This window comes from Gymnoscopelus braueri (assembly GCF_963280865.1).
Source record: "Gymnoscopelus braueri genome assembly, chromosome: 5".
Lineage (NCBI taxonomy): Eukaryota > Metazoa > Chordata > Actinopteri > Myctophiformes > Myctophidae > Gymnoscopelus > Gymnoscopelus braueri.
The window spans coordinates 842,596-858,000 of NC_137606.1; the positions used below are offsets into that span (position 1 = coordinate 842,596).

Here is a 15,405-nt window from a genome sequence, read left to right on the forward strand (position 1 = left end):
CCAAAATCACCTTCACCATGATTAGTTTTTTCCTTCCTCTGTTTTTCCACTAAACAATCGTACTACACTGGTCTCATAGTGCCAATATGTTTTTACATGGTGTTTAGGCACAATTACCATTTGGCAAGTTTGGTGCAATGGATGTAACCATTATGTTGGAAATGCTATAGTGTCAGTTATCAGATGTAAAACATACTGTAAGTGTATGCCATTCCCAAGCAAAAATGTGCGGGGAAGCGATCGTTTTGGTTCACTCAACATCTGTGCAAGTTTTTACAAAAAAAGGCATGACTTTTTAAATCACTTGAGATTCAAAACCAAGGTGCACCGACAGCGAGGCCTTGAGGCTCGTGAGGCAAACCGAAACGAGCCTTCCCGCCCTGCATTCAGCCAATCACAGAGATTGGGGACAGGTATATTTTAAGGACGATTGGCTTGGGAATAGCATACACTCATTCCATATGGATAATGTCAGCTACGCACAGAAACCCTGATATCACTGACATCACAAGATGACAGGTTCATAGCTGAATATAATCCTAAAATGCTTGAAGGAAATCCAGCCCGGGTCATATTGTAAAACCACATGTGGGAAGCATGGTTAATATTAGGAAGTCTGTAGGTTGTAAAGCGTTGAAATGGGAAGTGAAAGTGTAAAGGCAGGTGTGTGTGTGTGAGCCTGAAGCGTGGGCCGGAGCATGGCAGAGCTCACCTTCTGCGCGCCAGAGAAGGCATGATAGAAGCAGGACACATAGGTCATAATGGCCTTCTCATCTGGCCTCAGCGTGCCAACGATGTCTACACACAACCCAGCAACCAGCAGGAGGTTCAGAGAGGGTGGCAGTAGACAGAGGGGGGAGAGAGAGAGAGAGAGAGAGTGAGACAGAGTGAAGCCAAAGCTACCCAAAGCTAGGGGGGGGCGTGTGAGAGGTTTTTCAGTTTGTTTTCAGGAGATGCTCCTTGGTTCCTTAGCTGCGGGGTCCCTTAACGCCACCACCAGCCACCCCTTCAACAGCAGTTTAGAGGGGCTGGGATGTGAGGGAATGAGGAGCAGAGGACTTGGGGAGGGAGAAAGGAGGAGATTAAGGGTCCACTCCACTCTAAGAGCGAGCGGATGTTGGAGTCACAAGCGCAGGGTTTGGGACACACTACTAATACTCCACATACACACAAGTGCTAAACAAGCTTTCATAGACCACTGACAGTCTATGTTATTGACTGTGGTTGGGGTTTAAACATGTGTTATGGTGGTGATAGAGTGCAAAGCTGATAGAAGCAGTAAAACTCAGAATCTAACATTTTGTCCAAGGTTGGCTAGGAATTTAAAATAATCCTCTTGTGCCCGAGTATGTATAAAGCTAGCTCTCCACCACACTGACGTCGGGGGCGGAAGGCGTTGGAAATTGTCTTTTGCCGACAACCTGCCGACAACCTGTTGTAGATAGTGCCGTGTTGTTGGGTCAGGACTTCTAGTCGAACGTCGATTGCCGACCGAACTTGCTCGGTCGGGTCCCGACAGGCTAGAGCCCGTCGATAGCCACAGGGTGGTGAAGAGGGGGCAGAGAGGTTTTTTTTGTTTTCGTCCAAACTGAGGGAACACTTGAGCCCTATTACATCAGCTATTTTCAAAAAGTATCTTGAAAGCAAGCCAAATAAGCAACTACACTTCAGAAACAAGCCCAAACAAAAGCAACCCTACTATGAATATTTACAAGCGACTTTACAGGAAAACAAGCCCAAAGTCGCTTATAATAAGCAGACCTGGCAAGTGGCAACACCGGCAGGCTACTGCAGACCAGTGCTTCAGACTACTGCCACCTCCTGGTGTGGAGAGTTATGTCATCTAAATTCCTCTGACGCATGCACACAACTATGTGCCGTCGGCCGAGAGTTTGCAATAGTTTGCGCAGAATTGTTTTTACTTCAGAATACTACAACAGACTGCCAGTCTGTTGTAGTCTGAAGTAGTCTGTTTGGTGGAGAGTCACTAGAACTTTAGACTAGAGCAGCAACATCAGGTACACACGCAATTGCCTGCATGCGCACACACAGTTCTCCTGACTGTGGCACACAAGCAACTTCTAAATGAAGAGGATAATTAATTAGAGGAGGAAGAGCCAAATAAGCTACCTTCCTATCAAAGGCCCATGGGGAGAGCAGAGGAGAGTTGATGGAAACAGGGGGGGGACCTAGCTCTGTGCAGATCATACGAAATATGAACGATAAAGCACACAACACATCTGCCAACAATAAGCTACAAATTGTGATAGCACTCACTGTAGCACCGTGTGATACAACGGTACTCAAGGAAACCTCAAAAAAAGCAGAAAAAACAGGAATCTTAATTAGAAACTAATGTAATTTTCCCATCTAAAGAAATAGAAGAAAATACAACTAAACAAAAAAAATCACACCCTGTGTGAAGTGGGCGGTGTCTTGCTAGCTAATCACAATACTGAATGGAGTCGATCAATCATGTACAAAGGATAAATACATTTATTGAAACACTCTTTATGATGGACAAAACCATAACTTGAAAAAAACCAAATTTTGGTTTTTTTCAAGTTATGGTTGCTTATATAGGGCTATGCACATGTGTCATGTGACACTGGCCAATCACAGTCCTGAATAGGCTGTGATTGGCCAATCACAGCGCAGGATAATTCTACTAATTTCCTGGGCCCAGATCACAGCGCAGGAAAATGTACATTTTTCCAAATCTCACTTATAGGGGCGGTTTCACCGCCCAAAAAAACATACAACTCCAGATCCTGGTGTCTACTGTCTACCAATCTGCACTACAACCACACTGTAATCACACTATGCCAAAGTAAAGGACTTCACACATCTCCAATGTGAAAACAGTCCTATGATTAGACATAATCTCCACTACTTCAGCATGGGACACATTTACTGCTTCTACCAGCATAATGAGCTCAAAATGTGCGTTTGTGCATGAGCGTGCACGCATGTGTGTGTGTGTGTATGTGTATTATGTGTGTGTCCCAACACATCCAGGTTCCTGAGCTAGGCCGAGGGCCATCCCAGTGCTGTAGAAAGAGAGAGAGAGACAGACAGACGGAGACCATGCCGGACAGAACAGCAGCACACAGAGAGGCGTTAGTATCAGGGGGTTAAAGGTCACAAATCAAGGGGGCTCAGGGGGTACCTTCTGTGCTCCAGAGAAGGCATGGTAGAAACTGGACACATAGGTCATAATGGCCTTTTCATCAGGACGAGCAGTGTTCACAATGTCTATGAAGGCAAGACCGTGGTTATATACACACACACGTATACAGGCAAGACAAAAGGACCGGTGATTATACATACATCCACATACAGAAAACAGAACATATAACTGCTACACTGAAAGGTGATTTATACTTAGTTGTGCACTATGTTACAGACAAACAGATATTAGACTGGCTAATACGGACAAACAGATATTAGATTGGCTAACACAGACAAAACAGATATTAGATTGGCTAACACAGACAAACAGATATTAGATTGGCTAACACAGACAAACAGATATTAGATTGGCTAACACAGACAAACAGATATTAGATTGGCTAACACAGACAAAACAGATATTAGATTGGCTAACACAGACAAAACAGATATTAGCCCATTTAGACCGGGCAAACAATCTGTGTAATTTTTTAGATTTCTTTGGCTATTAAAAAAATAGCAGATATACAAGCTGGTGGTAGCGCAGCACTCGGTGCTTGTAGATCTGCAATTTTTTGAGAAAAAAAATAGTGAAAGTTTGGGCAAATCTTTTGAATATACATAATATTTTTAAAGCGAAAATCTTTTACTCAAATCTTTGCTTCTGGGGGGTTCTACAAATGTCTTCTAAATCCTATTTTTTTTTTGGGGAAAAGCTTCCGTTTCTATATCAAGTGGTTCTCAAACTTTTTCATGTCAAGGACTCCCAAAATTGTATGTATTTGGCCGCGGACTCCCCATCTCAAAATGTTTTGTAATAGGGACCTCCGGAAGCAAAGATTTGAGTAAAAAATGTTCACTTTAAAAAATATGTATTCAAATGTTTGCACTCGGTGCCGCACTATGAACTTATATGCTATATCTCCTATTTTTGAATAGCCAAAGAAATCTTAAAATGACAGAGATGCGTTCCCGGATTGAATGGGTTAAATTGGCTAACACAGACAGACGGACATTTGCAAAACAAAATGTTGCCCATACAGGGGGCAGACAGGACATTCCAACACATCCAAAGGTAAATGGAATGTAAAATGCAGACGGTAACAGTACACATGGAGCTACAGATAATACAGAGGTAAAAATATGGTACATTCAGCGTCAATGAAAGGGGACGGGGGGGAGGGGAGGGGGTCATTCCATTGTTGTAGCTGTGCACTCATACGTCCTGCTATAGTCAGTCAGGAGCTTAGAACAAACAACCTTATAAAGTACTACACAAATACTGGACTTCAGGGAATTTCACACACACACACACACACACACACACACACACACACACACATTATTTGATGTTCTCCCTAGTTACGTCAGACAAGAATTACATTCCACACATCAAACATCCACTTCACTACACACTTATACATGTGATTATTCCATTTAAATGCCCGACATACTGAAAACATAAATACGTGACATGGACCACCACCAACACGATAAATGACAGCCGTACCTTCTGCGTCCATCATCTTGGGGATGTCCAGGTATTTCTCGGCCACTTCGAAGGCATTGTTCAGATTGGTCAGCGGGTCGTCCTAAACAACCAATCGCATTGTTAGAAGATGGACAACTGGCCAATAGTGAGTTCATTTGGAAATAAGACACCATTTTAAATGTTTCACTTTTCACTTTGAGTAAAAAAAAAAGGAATAGTCAAAAACATCCTTTATTAGCCTTTATCATTAGAAACTTGATTTATAGTTTTAGTCTGGTTGGGTTCAAAAAGAGCGAGATATTTTAGGTGGACTAACATTTGTCTTGAGTGAAATATGTTGTCATTTCCAGACTTTGATGATGAATGCTGGGTTAGGCTTACGGTTTTCCTCTGTTACAGAGCTATAACAGCTCCAAAGTAAGAGAAGTTTTTAGATATTCTTTCAGAGCGATAGTGTGTTCTCACCTTTCTAAGCTTGTCGTAGTCGATAAGCTCAGGTCTGTGTCTGTGGATCAGAGCGTTGAAGGCAAGGCCATCCTTCCAGCTGCGAGTTTGTAACAAAGAGAGAAGAGAGAACAAAAGAAAGATGGGAGAGAGTGTAAACAGAGATGGAGAAATTAAGATGGGGGGGGGCAGCGAGTGAGACAAGGGGAGCAAATGAACAGAGGGTGGGACCAAAAAAACTAAAAACAGGGGAGTTGAGAGTGCACTACAGCACTAACTACATAGGGGAGAGTGAAGCAGTGAAATCATATTGCTCCCTATCCAGCAGGGGGCAGTGTCACAATGGTCAAGGCAATATTCCTGGAGTTTTGACATTGAGTGAATAATATCAACCCTTGCTCGCATGTGCTGTTCTTTGTACCTTAAAAAAACGTCATATTTCTAACCGCTGTGGCAGTTCCACACATGTGGTGCTTTTCCACTACATGGTACCGGGCCGGCTCTACTCTACTTGCCTTTCTTGGTTTTCCTTTGGTCAAAACCTGTCACGCTGGGCAAGACCTAGCCGGTTGAGTGACTATTACTAAACGGAAGTACCGCCCAAGGAAATGACGTTAACGCTTTACAAATCTGTTTACATTCTCCGTGAATGAAACGAGTGTTGTGATTGGTCGAAAAAGATTGTTTCCGGGGGGAAATACGTACAACGGAAGTCCCGCCCCTATAGACACTCTCTGCATTAGGTCGCGAACCAGGCTTTTCCCTTCGCAGATGAGTGAAGTCTAGTGGCTTGTACCTGGTACTTTGTTTTGGCATTACCTCCGTTGTGCTTCCAAGCGAGCTAAGGCGATATGAAAAGGTGACCCGGACACACTGTAGACTGCCAATTGGTCAGCAGCATAATACCCTGAGCCATCGCACTTCCTCTTTTACTAAAAGGAGAGAATCGGCACTAGAATCATCAATGTGCCAAAGCAGTTTTTAATGCGGCGTCACTATGACAACCAGCTACGTTGACAGGTTACTATCTGCAGTGGAAAACGAGTGGAGTTGAATCGGTACCGTGCTGCGATAGATGATGTCTGTGCTACCTTATCTGCTGAGGCGAGGCGTTTGCATGCGTGAGTGCACATTGGTGCGCACAAGTGTACGGCATTTATTACCTGATGTGGAAGTTATTCACGTTGACATTCTTGTAGGGAGCGGTCTTTCTCTGGCACCACAACAGCAGCCCCTCCTTAGCCGAGGTCTCTGTGGCAGCAAGGAGACGTTGAACACAATATGGACAAGCTCACATTAAGATCCAAGAAATGTCTCTTCATCACATGATACAGGACCACAATGGGCCCTCAGGGCTTTTTGCGTTATCCTTTTAGAATTGCTTGCGTAATTGTACTTGCTGTACCGTTTGCAATTTGTTAATAAAGTAATCAATCAATCAATGATGGGACAAATTGTTCATCCATCCATCCATGGAAGGTTGTTAGGATGATGGCATCATATGTCAATAAGTAGAAGATCTTCAAGCTCAGTGCTTAGTGCCTACAAGCTCACAACGCGTCAACAAATTGTGAACTGCTATTGTCGGCATGGGACATTGACATACAACAGAGTATTCATTCAGCATAAGGCTGGATTCTCATAAAGTCATCTTTAGCTCTTTGTAGGTTAACACTAGAGAAGAAGATTAGTAATACTCTAAGTATCCCTAAAAGCCTCAAAAACCTATAGCAAGTTAAGTTTCAAATGGAAGAGCAGGCCATTTAGCAACAAATACATGTAGTAGTCGGGAGGACACGGGACACATCAATTGGGCGCACTTTGCTTCTTTAAGTGTAACCTACGTAACTTGACAACTTGGTCAGTAGGCCACCTCCATATCCTCATACCACACTACCATGTTCAAAAGGGTGGTGTTCAGACAGTGGCTAGTTAAATACATCCGTTTTATATGTGTGTATGTGTGTGTACGTACTTACTATCAGTGTGCACATGAGCAAGGCATTTAATCCCCAAGCGCGCCATTACAGCTGCTCAGCAGCCAACACTGAAACATTAAAAGTCTTTCGCATGGTAGTTGTACCTTCTACAGAGATGTCCTGGATGGCGAAACGTAGGATGATGGTCCAGATCATTCCCAGGGTCATCTTAGCGTTGCCGTCCACGATTTCTACAAGACAAAACATCACTTCGATTAATGCCGTTATATGACACAACTTCTATACATCAAAATGACTTGCATTGTTGCTGTTGTCATAAACACACAATGTCTATGCGGCACATAAAACATCACTTACGGTAGTTTAATGTTGCTCCACACATATCATTAAGGTAGTTCTGGTCATCATTTCTACACAATGCACAACCTACGCAAGCTTTGTAATTATGATACGTCATGCCACTGCCTACTATTTAAACACTACAGAACACATCACATGCAGTCACTCTGTATTATTATAATTAGCATATTCTATGTTTGGATTCTGCTGCTTGCACCCATGTGATTTCTAATTAGCTCCCATTCTATACTAATATTGTTGTCACAATATTTTAGCCATTCAGTGGACATATATATGAGAGATAAAATAACAGACAGGAAGTGTCTGTTGTGGGAAAATTAACTCGGCACCTTCCCAGTTAGAGAATGGCCAAGTCTATCCACTCGGCAACCGTGCCGCTGTCATGCGGTTTGCACTTCTAGTGTCACAGTCAATGTTGAGCTCAGCATAACGTTCATAACAAACATTCATAGCATCCCATAGATGACAACACCCCAGTTATGTCCTGGGAGTTCCTGACTTCAGCAGATTGGATGCCTTACAATGCGGCTAGGAAGGACAAACTGGTCGGTCCAATTCACAGTTCAGTTGGTCCTCAATCATTTGATGCGATTTCATTTATTCATTCGTCTGATGAAGTCAGACAAGTCACGTCCAATGGTGGGAAGCCAATAAATGTTTAACTTCGGAGCATGATCCAGTGGGCAGACTTTGTTTTTTAGTTATGCATTTGTACTTATTTTCTTGCTGTGTTTAGAAAAGCACTACATCAGTATGATGTATTGTTATTATCACAATTATTATTATTAGATTGACTGAAAATGATTTGAAAACTATTTTTTACTTAAGAAATCTTTTTCTGCCCAATACTACATCCAATCACTCAGCGGGCATAATTTGCTTTGTTTCGATCAACTAACACGCAAGTCGAAAGCCATCATTATCTGTATACCTCACAACCCACAAATAGCTGAAAGGGAAATGAAAAACTCTCTCTCACACACACATACAGGTGCAGCACTAAGTCATGCAGAATGATGGGTTAAAGAGAAGGCATGCAGTTTAGGTCAGATTCCTGTCATCTTTTAACACACATTACACGCATACCCTTCGAGCATCTGTCCTTCATCATCATCATCACCGAGGCATCACTCCCTTGTTCATTTCTGTCTACCAATCACTTTCTCTTCCCGTCTCTTCTACTCGTTGAAATGTTGATTGTGCTCCTAATCTTTCAGGTCCTCAAGCCACTGATTTCTTTTGAACATTTTGAAAATGTACACCAAAAAAAAGGGACGCCTGGGTTAATGTGCTTTAAATAGATAATGGTGTTCACTGTTTAACAGTAGGAACTTCTGCCCCGTCGAGCTACCTCCATCTTGTGGTCACCCGTGTTCTGTGTACATCATTTTCCACCAGATGATATTTCCTAGGCCGTTTATTGTCTATGCCCTTGAGTGCATAGAGTGTGTGTGTATTCAGCGTGCGTGCTTGTGTGTCTGTACTGTATGTGTCCGTCTGTAGGAGGGGTATTATCCGGTGTCATGCAGTAGGAATGAGAGCTGGGGTGGCAGTCAGGTCATTTGTCATGATGGAGCAAAGAAAAGGTCACCGTCCTCTAGTCCCCACACACACACACACACACACACACACGATTTAGTGGCCTAGTCAAGGACCTCTGCTCCCCTCACAGCTAAGATCAGAAGTAATCTAGAGGAGAGTAGAGATGGGGACATTTAACGGCTGGCCTTTTGGCTCCCGGTGTGGCTCCCCGTGCCTCTTCATTGTGATGGAGAGAGATGAGAATGGAGGTACATTTCTTTTCATGAGTAGGAGGTCTGGAGCACTGGTTCGCTTACACTTCAACACTCGATCGATCGCCCATGTGTAGCACTGGGCAAGAGAGTCAGCCAAATGCTTAAAATGTTTGGTTTGAATTCATGTAGAAAGACTTGAAGAAGAAAGGAGAAAATGTGCATACACGAAGGTGTAAGACATTGCAATATAGTATGCATTTATATCTAATGCATATTTGCGGAGCTTTCGGTCTAAACTGCAGCGCGGTTTAGGTTTTTGTCTTGATTTTAAAAATGGAGAAGAACAGATGAATAAGCGATAAAGTGATGCAAGCCTTTAGTATATGCACCTCATGTAAACATGTTGGTCAATGCATAATGAGCGTGGGTGTGTATACTGACCCTCTGCTCCGATGGAGACCAGTTTGACTCCCTTGCTAGCGATGAAGTCCAGGGCTTTGTTGACATTGTTGATCCTGTGGACCCTCATTTTGCCTCGCTCAGGTTTGGGTAACCGTTCGCCTACACACACACACACACACACACACACACACACACGGGGAAGAGCAAACAAAAATGAATGAGTTAGCTCCTGTGGTGTCAAGAGGATAACATGTTTCCACAGGATCAGCAGAAAGACAGACAGGCAGACGGGCAGACAGACAGACAGCTAGAAGTCGGCATCTCCATTTAAAGATATAGTGACAACATTTAAGATCACACACACACAAAAACTTGACAAGAAAATCTATGTAACAAAAAAACATTACTAACAATCAAAGAAAAAAGTATTTACGTTCTGCCATTATTTTGCCATTTCTACAGCCTTCTTTCCCAGCCAGATGTCATGTAAATTACCTGATATCACCTCCAACAGTAGCATGAGTTTAAGACCATCTCTGAAGTCCTCCTCGATACTTTCAATCTGCGTGCCAGACTTCCTCAGGTGGGAGTTGCACCACGCCGTGAACGTCTGCACAACACACACACAAGAAGGACATTTCAGTCAGGAACACTCTGGTCATAGATAGATTTAACCATTCCAACAAAAGGAAACTACCGTGGCGCTGAAGATGCAATCCGCTCTAAAGATGCTCCCTGGTTTAGCCAAGCAATTTGCTAAGGTAAAAGGGGAGCGCAATGCTTCCCCTATGGGCCCACATCAAGACATTGAATTCCAGTTCAGGTGTGGCAATATGACAATGTTAATCACATGGTCATGTTGCCTATTACTAATGCAATACAAGATGAATTTAGAGTTGTGGGTAAGTTAACGTGACGTCGTAGGCAGGTTGTTTTAGTCCATTTTTTACCTTTCCAGCACGTTTCAAAATGACTTGTACCGGTTCAGTCGGTCCACACAGAAAGTTTGTACACCAGACCGGACAAAGATGACTGCCATATCCTAAATGAACTAACGCGATGCTTCATTTGGTTTATTATTGTTTTTACAGTTTTTTAAGCTTTAGAAGAATTGTTCTATCTCCACGTCAATAAAGCACTGAGAAAAATAAGCATCGACATCGAGTTCACAGGAAGGGGTCACTGGGGGTCATGGTGACAACACAGCCACAGGTTACAGGAGGCAGGGACAGGCATATAGTGTACAATGTGGACCGTGATATCAAATATTCTTAAACACCTTCTCAAATGAGAGTAATTTATAGTCTCGTCCTGGGGGTTAGAGGTTCAGTAAAGACACTGAGGCTCATACGCAGTCGCAGACACATAGGATAGGATGGAAAACAGAAATTCACATTATTGTTCATGTCACCAATCAGGGCAAACCAATGCAAGAGTCGAAAGAACATATGCGTGACACTTCAAATCAAATATCACATTGGTTTCACTACATTTCAAGCATGACTGTTTAGGTGGGGAAGAGAACGCATACATCAAGTACTGGTTTTAATCCATGTTTTTGTCCGTCTGGTAAGCCTACATTCTTAGAAAATCTGTTTTGAATCATATTATTTTGCACAATGCCATAGCACAGACACAAACATGGCAGGACAAGTGGAAGGTTTGGCATTACTTTTCCCCACAAGTATCGCCACCAAGTATGAAACCACTAGCGTAAATTACAAGTGCACATAATACTCCGTCAATCACCAAAAAACAGAAGGGTATTGTACTACTGAGAATCAATCAACTGAATTCTGTGTACATGAAAGATCAAATCCAAAGTCTGGTCTAGTCATCTTAGCAGAAGCCTATCTGTCTGTATGAGTAACTGAGCCCACAACAGACCCAGACTCATTGGTCTCATCTGTGTTTCTTCTCTCTCTCTTCCCCAATTACTCACTCAATCCATTTCTCTCTCTTCACCCCAATGTCTCTCTCTCCCTCTTCTGCTCCTCAATTTCTCTCTCTCTCAATGTGTTATTTGTCATATCTGCCCAATGCAACTTTTGTTTACGAAAGCTAAAAGCCAAAGAGAAATGTATTTTTTATTCATAATGTTCCATTAATTTTCAACGACAGAAACACTTGAATCGTTAATCGCAATTATTTGAGTGATAATTAATCGTCAACTTAAAATTTGTAATCTTGACAGCCCTCCTCAACTCCCAGCCCTCATGGATTTGAGTCTAAAAGTAGAATCCCCGCCTCCATCAGAAGTGATGAATTCAGATTCATCCAAATCAAAACCTGATCGACCCCACCCACCCCCCGGCTGCTCTGCCTCACCTTACACCAGGTATGCGTCTGTCCGTGTGAATTATTTGTGCGTGTGCATGTACAAAAACATTATGACAGGGTGCTGGTAGCAGCAACCTTGGCCCTCTCTCTCCCCACCATACCACAGTGGACATCAGCACAAAGGGACCATTGAGCCCTGAGGATAATGGTTCTCTTCAGCCCACCACTCTCGCCCGGCGTTCTCTCTCTCTCCCTCTCTCTCTACCTACTGGATCCCTCTCCCTTCAGACCCCCCTGTAACCCACTGACATGAGGAGGACAGGGAGAAAAAAGGAAGAGGCTCAAGTAGGACTGGAGCAGCATGGGGGAAATATGTCATCCAAACAAACAAACAAACAAACAAGAGGTATGTGGGGGAGAGGAAGAGATAGACAGATACACAGACAGCCAGAACTATGCCGTGTCGATTCCCCACCCACCTGTCTACATACCTTCAGCCACCGCCCCACAAGTATAACCCTTAAAAAAAGGCCAGACCGCACCAATGCAACTCCTTGCAACATGCAACTATTGCAACCATTATCCTCAATGGCAGTTGCCATCCTTAAAACGGTTTTGTTGCAAGGAGTTGCGAGTAGTTGCATTGGTGCGGTCTGGCCTTTACACTACCACTAACCAAAGGACTGTCAGCCTTCTGCCCTGCCCGACCAATCAGCAGGCTCCTTCCTCAAAGCAGCGGTTGTTTATGCCCAGTCACTGTACTGCACCCGAGATGTTCCTCATTACTAAGACCAGGTTTAAAACAAGAATTGAATAAAATGTCAATACGAGGCGACGTTTGGCGAGTGCAATCACTTCAATCACTTCACACGGTCATAGTGGGATTCACTAGTTCAATACAATAGAAAAGAGTCACTGCAAAAACTAGGCCCTAATAAGATGTCACATTAAGCTAGCTCACAGAGAAATGCGGACAATAAGGACCAGAGGTTTAATAAGGTAAATAATACCGCCGTTCAAAAGGTGAGACTTTGGGAGAGTGACTGCTGATGCCATGTTAAGGCTGTTGCACATGGACAGTAGCAGCCTGGCCAACCATGACGTTCCAGCAGGACCCCTGATAACAGCACAACTGACAACAGGAGTGGTTCTGAGGCGGAGGAAAGGACTCTACAGGTCGGGACTTGCAGAGTTCCGGAGTTGTGCACTTCTTGTAACAACACAGTGTGTTCAACGTCATCACCATCGTACTCAGTCTTCCCAAATGGAAACAATAGTTGTTTTGTGTTGTTGAAAACGAGGAACAAAAAACACTTCTACTCTATTGAATTCTGTTCCACTGAATATGTCATAGTAAGGAAGCATGGATTGCTTCCGTGTAGCTGGTGTTCAGGGACAAGAAGCGGTCTGATACTCACACAAAATGCATGCATGGATTTACAGGCCCCTACACCTATAATATTGCTCCAGCTCTGAATAAGCCAACATCTGGAATTCAATTCACTCAATATGCAAGATTTGATACAGGTTAATGAACTGTTTTTCATACAGAGTGGACAGACACATTCCATGTATAGGAAAATGTGACATTTGAAGTGAAGAATAAGTTGTCACTAAACAGCCCATCACACAGTTTGAGGTTTTCCTAGAATCTTTTCCAGCATATTTCCTTCCTTTCCGCAGTAGTTAAGTAAAATCCACTTTCTCGATTGATGAAAATTGAATGGAATTGAGTCTAAATCTGGTATGAATGGTCAACCAGGATCAGTGCCAGTTAAGCCCGTTAAGCCAGGTCACAAGGGCCGCTTGTGTGCTCTACACAGATCAGGTGTAAATGAGAGGATTTCTGACCTGGGCTGAGGCCTGCCCTGAGGACACAGATAACAGGCTAGCTCGCTACAGGATGAGGCTGAGAGGAAGGAAAGCAGAGCAACCGCATGCTCTCACTTTAGGACGCAACCACATTAGCATGCGAAATTACCTTTGAGAAATTGCAAATGCAACACAGTGGCGACTGCAATTTCAAAATGGCATGCCTTATTGGTAAACGTGCCAGACAGCCTCTTAACCCAAGTGAAATGGTGTTATGTGTGCCCAGCTTAGGCCTATGAATGAAGCCACAGACAGCTTTTCTTCACCAATATTGTTTGTGTAGCCTAGCCATACATTAATCACATCCAACTCAACAGCACCCATCTCACACTGGGTTTAGTATGCACCCTCAAAGTAAAAGCATGGGTATGAGCCTTGTGTTTGACCAGAAGAAACAGTGGGCAGCATGTCTGGAACTAGTTAGGAAGAGTGGGCAACATTCCTCCTTCCATCAGCATGGCAGATATATAACCATCGCTTTACTACTTCAGTGCTGAGGGGAGTAGAGAAGAGACAGGACACAGGGTCTACTGGGGTCAGCCGTTTTAACACAGGCATGCATGCATGTGCAGACTGTGCTCAAACACACACACACACACACACACACACACACACACACACACACACACACACACTCTATCTCTCCTTGAGTGGAGCCATCAGTATGACCGAAGCAGCCTTTCAACAATGACCTTCTGGCTGAGCCTACAGGGTTGGGGACTAAGGTCAGGTACCATACATTTCACTGCTTTAAAAAAACAGAAGAATGTTGGTGTTGTTGCCGCCAACATAATTATACTGTACATCTAGTATCTATCCACACACACACACACACACACCTCTAAACATAGACTGTGTGTGGTGAGTGCCACGTGCGTGTGTGTAATATTATACAAACAGCCACCATTAATGCCCGCTTTGCCATCCTACATAGAACAATACAAATCCACGTCCAGATGCTCCGGCTTTCTTTCACTGATCTGTTGTTGCCACTTAAAATGTCTCGTGCCTCACCGATTTCCTCACAGAAATATCAATACAAATAAAACAGACCCGGAACATCACTAGTGTGAGAGAGGGACGACAATGGTGGAAGGGAAATACTGAAAAGAAGCAGGGAGCGGTTCAAAGTGGAAAGGTGCACGCCGGACTCCTCAGTTCACACCCATTCGCCGGCGGTGCCTTCAACACAGACTTCAGCCAGACATTGATTCTGCTATCTGACTGAGCTGCTGTCAGCTCAAAGGCAGCATGAAAAGGCAACAGAGTGAGGAGCAGCTTGAAGTGCTATCTTCCTATTAATTATGCATTATGCGTCAACTTTTAACACAGCTGACTGCCAAATTAATCCATACATGGAAATATCACTATGCTTAAAGTTAACACAGGGTTTTAAAGCATATGAACATAGGGTCATGATGACTCATGTCTACAAATAAAATGGACTGACGGCAAGAATTGATACATCTTTCTCTGTCTGTCAGACTTTCACCACTCCTTGGAAAGGAATGCTTAGGAGACAAAAACATCATCGACAAACCAGCTATCTACACATGCGCACACACACTTCAAATGCTTCACTTAGACCCAATTAAGCATACACAACAATTACCACACCCAAAAACCCTTCATACATGCATGTATAATTTGTGTGTGTGTGTGTGTGTGTGTGTGTGGGGGGGGGGGGGGTGTGTGTCTATAAGTTAAC

At 43.4% G+C, this 15,405-nt stretch overlaps 1 protein-coding gene across 1 annotated transcript in view; it reads right to left on the bottom strand.

Moving 5' to 3' along the window:
• Positions 1–15,405, bottom strand: part of actn4 (actinin, alpha 4) — a 67,532-nt gene that overhangs the window by 16,169 nt on the left and 35,958 nt on the right. Inside the window, exons 2-8 of the mRNA XM_080427839.1 lie at positions 10,041–10,155; positions 9,585–9,704; positions 7,191–7,277; positions 6,271–6,358; positions 5,129–5,207; positions 4,682–4,763; positions 3,170–3,255 (exon numbers count right to left, since the gene is read on the bottom strand). Coding sequence (XP_080283965.1) covers positions 3,170–3,255; positions 4,682–4,763; positions 5,129–5,207; positions 6,271–6,358; positions 7,191–7,277; positions 9,585–9,704; positions 10,041–10,155 — 657 coding nt within the window. The remainder of the gene's footprint in view (positions 1–3,169; positions 3,256–4,681; positions 4,764–5,128; positions 5,208–6,270; positions 6,359–7,190; positions 7,278–9,584; positions 9,705–10,040; positions 10,156–15,405) is intronic.